Source organism: Penicillium cataractarum (assembly GCF_028827025.1).
Source record: "Penicillium cataractarum strain IBT 29864 chromosome Unknown utg000002l, whole genome shotgun sequence".
Classification (NCBI taxonomy): Eukaryota; Fungi; Ascomycota; class Eurotiomycetes; order Eurotiales; family Aspergillaceae; genus Penicillium; species Penicillium cataractarum.
The window spans coordinates 2,403,822-2,413,252 of NW_026622738.1; the positions used below are offsets into that span (position 1 = coordinate 2,403,822).

Here is a 9,431-nt window from a genome sequence, read left to right on the forward strand (position 1 = left end):
ATCCCCCTCTGGTCTCTGCTGTTGAAGTCTGGCCTGGGGTTTGGCCTCATAGCTAGAACTAGAATCTTCTTTTTGGACTCGTTTTCGTGCAGAGACCTTTCTTTGTTGACATCGGTGGTCTTCCCTAGACATACAGGTTTGCTCAAACTTTAGAACTCCAGGGCTCTGGCTGCTGCTGCGAGTGCCTGGCCAACAACAATGCTTTATACTCCATTCTTTGTCTGGATGGTCACTCATGGTCTTAGCTTGCAAACGAGATGAGGGGCTCTGTGTGAGCCTCATATAGATCTGAGAATACATAACACATCCCCATTCGCTTCCTCCGATCCTCGTCCTTTGGTAGATTCCACAATTCTTTACTACAGCTTTCTTCTTCTGGGCCCTTTGCTATATCGTCCTCCTTTATTCTTTTGCTCTTGTTCCCTGCGAGACTGTTCTATCTTCTCGGATCTTACCGTGTCTACGTATAGCTCCCGGGACAAAAGAACCTCCCGTCAATGCCTCCAGTGCAACATCCATATCATGGGCTCTTTGGCCCGGGCAAAGGTATTCGAGCCTTTACTGGCCATCTCCGCAATGGGCACCCTCATCCAATCTTGATCAATGCACAAGATGGCCGTCCTTACCCTTTGAGAGGACGCACTACCCGGTGCTCCTCGCCCACGACGCCTCCAGCCGAACGGCGTGCCTACGCAGCACGAGAGCAAGCTCGCAAGGCCAAAACCCATTCTTCAACCAGCGATACTTCGGAGAGATCCATTTCGGTCCCGCCACAAACACGTCACACTCATGCTCATCGAGTGCATTCAAAGCGGGAGTCCGAGCCCGAGCTTGAGCATCTGCCACATACGCACAAGCATTCAACTAGACACCATCGGAAGGCATCGAAGCCTGTCGAACTACCACGGCGGCCTGGCAGTGATACCGAATCCCACTGGAGCACCAACGTGCACGTCCCATGGACTCCTCACCATCCGTACCACCATCACCGTCACCATCATCATGCCGCCCAGCCTGATCATGTCGTGTTCAAGGCACCCTTGAATTGCCAGTGCCCTGATTGTCTTCAGGCAGCTCATGCTGGTCATCACCTGCCCGTCGATACCACCGGAGAGCATCCCATGCCACCCAAGTACGTCTATGAGCACCATCCGCACTCCTTGGGTGCTCATCCTGTTCCCGTTGATCCCCGGGTCCCTTGCAGTTGTGGATTCGTACATGTTGAACCTGCTCGGGAGCAGTCATCTCGGTCTACAAGCCCTGAAAAGCATCGAAAGGGGCACCACAGACATTCAACTGAACCGGAGGAGGTCCGCTCTCATCGCCACCGGCGTCGCAGACACCGTCGACACCGCCACTACACGACCGATTCTTCCTCTGACACGACAAATGATGAAGTCTATGATACGAGTTCGGAGAGCGATGTGGAGACTCGGACCGGAGGTGAAAAGGTTGAGTATGAGTTGCCGAATGATTGGCAGTTTTGCAATGAGTGCTGCTGCGGACATCCCGTCGTTTATATTCTGCGGTGATCTTGGCTCCTTGGTCTTTGCCGCTTTAACCAGTTGTGGTCTCGGCAAATGTGTGTGGGTTGAGTGAGAGAGGATGGAAGAAGTCCCAGAGAGATATGTCATAGAAAGGAATGGAGTTTATTGTTTACTTGAATGTTTCAATTCAATCGTTTTACAACGGAATGCCGATATAATATATTCTATACTCTGGCTTGCTATGTCCCCGTAGACCCTCTTTAATAATCTCCAAGCTGTTTATTATGCTGAGAAAGTACCCGTGTCTCTGTTCTTTGCTCCCAGAGGATCGTGATCAATGATTCCCTTTGAGCGGATCTAGAATAATCCCTCACTAAGATCATGTTTATTCAATGGCTAGCACCTCCTTAGGACAGCTGAAGAAATTGGACTGTATCGTTGTAGAATTCATTCGTCCATCAGAATAAAATGGTCTTTGGTTAATGAACTCAACCTTGTGGGTATTCTGTCGCGATATATCTCTGGATTAACTAGTAAGCACCCACATCTGGTAATAAAGCCCGGCATGTCATATGGATGCCGGATGCCCTGTATGGATAGGTAATCAAGCCTTAGCTTTCCTCATGGAAACGTTCGTCAACTTTTGATGTACTGACGGAGTGGGCTCGCTGTCACCAAAGCCCTCCAACCTAGCCAATCCACCGGACCTACTCAATTAGACAACGGTAATCCCTAGACCTGTTCCCAATTGTACAATGAACATATAGTCCTTGCAGTCCAGCCCGACCTTGTACATAGTCTTAGGTACCCCAAATTGGAGAAAGGGATGCTGCTGATCCCCAAATTATAATTACTAATGTCAACCATTACTCCGGTCCGTGGGCCGAGAGGTCCTGCGGAGCATGAAATGGGGAGCTCCCACAAATTAAACATAAAAGTCTGGGCTGTGCCACTAGACTTTAGAACATATGCACAAGTCTTTTTGCGCCAAATTAATAACTTCAGTGTATATGAATCAGATTCATAATTCATTATTGCCAGTTGCCTCTTAATTGTGATTCCATCATCATCACTGTCCGTGCCTCGGTTATCGATAAGATCAACCATCCCCGCACGACCAACAATAAGGAGCTTCCTTCACTCTCACAACTTGGTCAAAGACACACCGACATCAATAGAGGGCAAAATGTCCAAGGCAGTATATATCTCAACCATTGATGGCAAGCCTGGCAAGCCGGGCCAGGTCTATTATCCGCTCACCTTGCGCACCCTGCCCCAGCCTTCCCCGCAAGGGCGAGAGCTACTGGTGAAGCTGACCGCCGCCTCCCTCAACCACCGTGACCTCTTCCTCCGCCAGCATCTATACCCCGGTGTGACATTCGATGTTCCCCTCCTCGCAGATGGTGTCGGTGTTGTCGTGGGCACCGGCCCTAATGTGTCCAATGCCGACAAGTGGCAGGGCAAACGCGTTATTCTGAACCCGGGTGTTGGCTGGAAAGATTGCCCCGATGGGCCGGAGGAGGAAACTGGATACCGGATCATGGGAGGCACCAAGTTCTATGATAAGGGTACTCTGCAAGAGTACATTACGATTGATGAATCAGAAGTCGAAGAGGCACCCGCCCATCTCTCCGATGCGGAGGCTGCGGCCCTGCCCCTGGTGGGTTTGACTGGATGGCGAGCACTGGTCTCCAAGGCTGGCGAGCGGAACTCCAAGGATGGTGCTGCAATCTTGATCACCGGTATTGGCGGCGGTGTTGCATTGATGGTGCTCCGATTTGCGGTCGCTCGCGGCGCTCATGTCTTTGTGACTAGCTCGAGCCAGGAGAAGATCCAGAAGGCAATTGAGCTTGGTGCTGCCGGCGGCGTGAGCTATAAAGAAGAAGGATGGGATAAGAAGCTTCTGAGCATGCTTCCATCTGGCAAAAAGAACTTTGATGCCATTATCGACGGTGCCGGTGGCGATTCGATTGAGAAGGCTGCTCGGCTGCTCAAGGTAAGTGACCGACCATGCGAAAACAGTTCTTGCATGCAACTGTATGCGTTCCCAACAACGACTAACAAGCATTAATAGGCTGGTGGTGTTCTTTCTGTCTACGGAATGACCGTCTCCCCAAAGATGCCATTCACAATGCAGACTGTGCTGAAGAACATCGATGTCCGCGGATCCACAATGGGTTCGCGCAAGGAATTCAAAGATATGGTCGACTTTGTGGCTGCTAAAAAGATCCAGCCTGTTGTATCGCGAGTGCTGAAGACCGAAATTGATGACCTGGCTGCCATTGACGGACTCTTTGAGGACATGAAGCAAGGCACTCAATTCGGAAAGCTAGTTATTGAATTTGGGAAACACTCGGCCAGCAAGCTGTAAATCCAGCAGAATGAGATTATGACCCATTGACGAGATAAATGAAGATGAAGTTCCGTACTATCAAGAGTTTAGGTTCCAGTGCCAATTTGTGCCGGCGCCTTCCACGCATCGCTGGACAACAGGCTCTCCTTCTATCTTTGATCTATCTAAAATCCCCGATAATTCCATCACTCGAGGTCATGTACTCACTCCAGTCAATTCACGACTCTCTTAACGAAGAGTCGACTGCACTTGGCTTCGTTCTTGCATATATTGCACAGCCCTTCATCCACTCATTCCCAATAGATTCCGCTTCATCATGACCACCAGAAGCAAGTCTTCTTCGGGGAACCGAGCCGACACTCGTTCTCTGGGTCCGGGATTTACACTGGCTGCCAGTCTCAACCTTCCACCATATAATCCTTGTGCCTGGTTCCAAAAGGAAGGCCTGGTACGTATCACAGAAACCAACAACAAAACCATATAGCATTGAGACTAACTTTCAGTATTTAGACCCCTGCACAAGCAGCCCTCCGCAAATCCAACGAAGATCTTGCTCATTGTCTTGCAAAGCTCAAGGCTAATGCAACCCGCCTCCAACGTGAGATCTTCCTCCTCCAACGACACGTCAAAGAATTCCAACACCCGCTGTTCGAAACCTGGGAGGCGGATATATTGACTCGTCTTATTGAGGTTGCCCATGCCCATCAGCCAAACAAGATGAAAAAAGGAATCGCCATCGGTCTGGGCAGCAGTGCGAACCCTGAGATGGTCTCACTTGCGTATATCAATGCTGCCAAGCAGGTCCAGGAAGAGACTTTGGACCAGCTTGGTCTCTCGTTCCAGCATCATCAGGCGATCCGTCGGTACGAAGAGGTAAGGAAGTGCCTCTTCAGTTCTCATGAGCGCTTGCAGGTGCATGGGAAACCAGAGTATTCGGACTTCCATTTTACTGCCCCATGCTTACACTTAGCACAGATCGCAGCGTATCGGAGTCCTAATCCGTTCAAAACCGAAACACCCTTTGCGAAATGGCTGGTCGAGGAGAAGAACAACCGACCGGACAAGTATGCCTTTTGGTCGAAGCTCTACCCAATCTGCTACGGTCGCTCAGTCGAGCAGAGCTCCGCCATCTTCTGAGTGATCTTCACTTGTCTCCTTCGTCTCCTTATCTCAGCGTGGTATATTCTTCGGAGGTTTGGGCAGGACACAAAGGAATCAGGCATTCATGGAATACCGGCGTCGTCAGGGGAGAAGGCAGGATACGGCGTCTTCTTTGGGGTTACGTGTGGCGGTCGGTCATCGTCTTGCATCGCGTGTTCTTTTCTTTTTCTCTCGGTCAGCGAAAATCCTTGCTCTAGTTCAGCTTGACATGTAAAAAGCCGATATCGTTAGGGCGACCCATAGGACTTCGACAATCTGCAGACCGCTTCTATACTTGCCGTTCTTTCTGATTTCCAGCTCATATCGTCGACGTTGATGTATACGGCCACCCGCGACGTCTTCTGTTTGTTGGTGGTCTACATAGGCTCAGCTAGTAGCTCACGTTTCTTCTCGGCAGATCGATCGCCCCAGATAAGCTGTTACTGTTACATCGGCTCCAAATTCAGATCCCTACAAGAAAGAAAGAAAATAAAGCTTCAGACCGCTAGAACGCCAAAAATCAGGCTGAGATGCACAGCCTCAACGTGCATCGTCATCGCTATAACCACATCTTGTTCGTGTAGGGCTACCGTCGATCAGGCCAACCCAGCATACCCCAGCATGGCTAGCTTCCACACGTGTCCAGCTAAGCCCAACTTATCCCCCCAAAAATAAGGGGGGGAAGCCTGCTAGGGCAGATTATTGGGCGATTGGGCGACGTTACGCTGTCGAGTAACTTAAACTAGTCTCAAGCTATTTTCGATCTACCAAGCAAAGCATAACAAACTATCATTTCCTCAAAACCCGCAAAATAAAAATACACAGGCCCAAAACTAAGACCTTCAACTGTCACCGTTACAGACGATCTTGCCAAAGGACCCTCCCCAGATCCCAGATATCCGGCTAAAAAAGAGAGAGTTTTGAGTTCGTTCCCACGGGCTAAGAATAGACCTGAGCTTGCTGGCTGTTGGCCGCTGGCCGCTTGCCCCCTATTCCTAACTCGGGGGATTGAGTGAGACAGGCGGATGTCTCACGAGTCACAGGCCCAAGCCAGTTTGAACTTTGCATAACTTTTGCAGACGACTGGTGAACTGTCGACCACTTAGTCACGTTGGAGCAGGGAGCAGGTCGTGACCTACAGGAATCCATCCTCCATCAAGTACAGTACCCCGTGCCCGACCTTAGGGTTATCCGGAAGAGGAGCATGGTGAAGCCCAATAATAAGCCAAAGTTGGTCGTGGGTCCGATTCAGGGTCCCCGATTCGTCCCGGCTCGGTTAGGTTCCGAAAGCCTCACGTTTGGCTTTGATGGTTGCTTTTACATACTTTCCATTATTACGATATACGATAAACGGGTGAAGATGTCGATGTCGATATGTAAAAGGCGTAGTAGATATCCAAATAAGAACCGTTTAGGCGAGAGTCCTGCACGTTCCTGGGCAGTAAACTCAAAAGCGCCCAATAATCGCTCCTCTTTTTGAGGGTCTTGTTTTCTCGCTTCTTCATTTTCCATCTAGTGTTCCTCGCTTCGGTATTTTTACCTTTGCCCGATCCAAAATCATAACCTATGAGAAGCCGACTTGACGAAGAATCAACTATTTACTTAACTATTACCCGATTCGTACTTCGCAGGGTCCTCCAGCAGAGCCGGCCGTGCGAGTGCATACAATTCGATTGGATGATGTATGCTATGAATAATACTTCTCCAGAGCTGTCAAAGCCGAGGTTCAAGCACGGACTTGGCACCAATTGTTCCGTCTCGCAGATATGGAGAAGCTGGAATGGAGCCAGAGATGGGGACAGACTGGGACTGCTGCCTACCTTGACCTTGGTCCTTGGCCGAAAATCTCAATGAACTTGGCAACGACAATTTGCACGGTGTACGAGTGGGCCCGCGAAGAAAGAGGGCGATTGGATTACCTTTCCACCACTCCATGCTTATTGCATGGTAGAAGATGGGGGTGCCTTGTAGAGTGAACCATTGTTGTTGTTATTCAGGGTCTGGTAAGGGAAGACAAAAAGAAGGAAGAGAAAAAAGTGGGTTATGGATGCTCGGGTCCGACAAGGATGGAGAAGGAGCTAACTTCAGAGCACGAAGTGATATGATAGGAGAACCTGCCATGGAAGGCCCTCCATAGTAAGCGCCGTCATTGGATAATTGTAATAGCGCACACCGCGAACCGAAAGGCTTGCTCGATATGGTAAAGAGGCAGAAGGCCGTGCAGGAGAACGACGGACTCCGGAGTAGATTTGCATCCCGAGGTCCCGACAGGCAGAGGTGAATTCACTGAAGTGGAAGGAATTGGGCAGTTTGCCCTATCAGCGAGCACCATTTGCTTCGATTCGTGCATCTCCACTGCAAAAAGGATCGGTTAGCTTGAGTTGCTTGTGGGACCGCTTGGAATGTGGAAATCCGCTCCACCACGTTTTTCCTGTTCGGCGGGACAACATCGCGCCGTCTCTTATCGATCTTTGGGGGCGATCTTTGGGAGGTAGAGGAAGAGTGCGGAACCGCATCTTCCATCAATACCGTGGTTTCGGGCGGCAGTGCATGCTCTGGGGTCTGAATATTTGCTCAGAGGAGACATGGTTGTGTCGGCGATTGATTGGGGGATCAGCGAGACGGCAGGTCTGTTTAAACCATAGTTCGCGTCAGACCTGTTTCGATGCGTTTCGACTGGTTAATCCTGGTTGAGAAGCTCTTCTCTTCTCCTTTTGGGGGAACTTCGGCGCAAAAGACGGTTGAAGGCTTGAAGTAGTGATTGAACTTGAAACGGTCGAAACTCGGCGGCGGTTTCAAGCGTGGCTGATCGAAGCCGATCGCGAACTGAGGATTATCAATCGGGCAGAAGGTATCAAAGTTTATTTTCTTCCCATCCTACAACTAGCTTTCCAGAGGTCGGTAAATTCTATCAAATTATACGGTCGGGTAATTTTTTTTGGCTTTGTTAGTGTGGGTTGGGGATATTTTCTTGGAAATTTCTCCGCAAGTTGTTGTAGCGCCCGCAGGGATTATATATCCTGACGTATACTTCCCACCCCGCCGATGATGCCGATCAACACCGTGCCGATGTTACCCTACCTCAACCACTGGCATATCAAAGCCTCAAAAATGGCCATGAAGCAAAAACCAGCACTCTAGAATTTCCTAGCACCCATGACAGAAGCTATAGTGATGTCAAACTATGCATCATCGAAAGGGCGGTGGTTGCCCGCTCCCGAATCGGATCGACACCTTGGCTAGCGTCTACCCACCATCCCACAATTGGCAGAGTCTTCTTTTTGCTTCTTGGTAGGAAGAACAAATAGCACGAAGGATTTCTGTCTCACTCCCCCTGAGCTATCCACATTCGGCATCTAACCATAATCATACACGCCCCATAAGGAAGGTCGATATGCTTACGCAGGCTGCCACTTATTTTAACTTCTTCAACTTCTTGGTAGCGTGCCCTAAAGAGATAAGGCCCAACTCGGGATATGGGAGAGTTAGGCTCAACAGGGCCCCCAAACTGAAGCCAAGATCGACATGGAATAGTCAATTATCGAGCCATTGTCATTGTACGGAGCATGCTAAGTAGAAGAGGAGCCCCATGTGGGTGGTAGCGTCTTTTTTGGCACCACCGTTCCCACTAACTAGCCCGCGCTTGGAGCATGATTTGCACCTTTCTTTCTGGTTTCTAGCTAGGATATGGATGGGATCGTCACTGTTGAAGCGGGTGGCGCCCGGCCCACGAGCTGAATGACCTTGAATAATCATATCTCTAAGTATATCTCGAGAACTGTGGTGGTGAAACCCTTCCTATGAACTTCGTTACTGTGAAACACAAAACATTCGAAAGCCATGGTTGATTTAGTTGGGAAAAGGGGTTGAGGAACAATTCAGGAAGTTGGCAGATGCTCGCGCCCTAGAGGAGCGGCCTTCCCAGGCAAAGCTACTGGCATAGATGGAAGTAGTTTACACATATGGTATCATTCTAGCTATTGATCGTGCGATCGGCCTCTCACGGCTCGCAGAGTCGTCAATACCTACCTTCCCCTTTCTAACATACGGACGGAAGATCTTCGCAAGCAATATTCAAGCCCATTACAACGCCCTGAAGGATTCTGGAGGGTCAAGCCACGCAATACCTAATCTCTTGCACACTAGATCAAAGCCGGCCATCAATATCAACCATGCCAAACTAAGTTTTGGGCAAAGTAAGTGGCGCATCCGCAATCAACCGGAAGTCGCCCGGTTTATAGGACTATTACTCGTGGCTTGAAGCCAACGTTCTCCATTTCCAAAGAAGGTGCTAATTTGTAGTATTCCCAACAAAGCTAACACTAAACGGACAAGGAAGGAGCTATACCTAGAAAGGAGGACAGACGTGAACCTATGAGGAAAATCTACCAGCGTTCTTGATTTCTCGGGACAGCCATATTAGACGGTGAAGATTGGATGGAGCCGACTAC

The 9,431-nt window shown here is 49.7% G+C and overlaps 3 protein-coding genes across 3 annotated transcripts; all 3 read left to right on the forward strand.

Moving 5' to 3' along the window:
• Positions 1 to 497: 497 nt before the first annotated feature.
• Positions 498 to 1,532, forward strand: N7496_002935 (uncharacterized protein; the record flags this gene model as incomplete). Its single annotated transcript, XM_056695866.1, has 1 exon — positions 498 to 1,532. The coding sequence occupies one exon, from the start codon at positions 498 to 500 to the stop codon at positions 1,530 to 1,532; it is 1,035 nt and encodes a 344-aa protein (XP_056558078.1).
• Positions 1,533 to 2,673: 1,141 nt separating this feature from the next.
• Positions 2,674 to 3,858, forward strand: N7496_002936 (putative alcohol dehydrogenase; the record flags this gene model as incomplete). Its single annotated transcript, XM_056695867.1, has 2 exons — positions 2,674 to 3,483; positions 3,562 to 3,858. The coding sequence occupies 2 exons, from the start codon at positions 2,674 to 2,676 to the stop codon at positions 3,856 to 3,858; spliced, it is 1,107 nt and encodes a 368-aa protein (XP_056558079.1).
• Positions 3,859 to 4,156: 298 nt separating this feature from the next.
• N7496_002937 (uncharacterized protein) lies at positions 4,157 to 4,977 on the forward strand (the record flags this gene model as incomplete). The annotated part of the gene is made up of 2 exons (XM_056695868.1): positions 4,157 to 4,288; positions 4,351 to 4,977. The coding sequence occupies 2 exons, from the start codon at positions 4,157 to 4,159 to the stop codon at positions 4,975 to 4,977; spliced, it is 759 nt and encodes a 252-aa protein (XP_056558080.1).
• Positions 4,978 to 9,431: the final 4,454 nt, after the last annotated feature.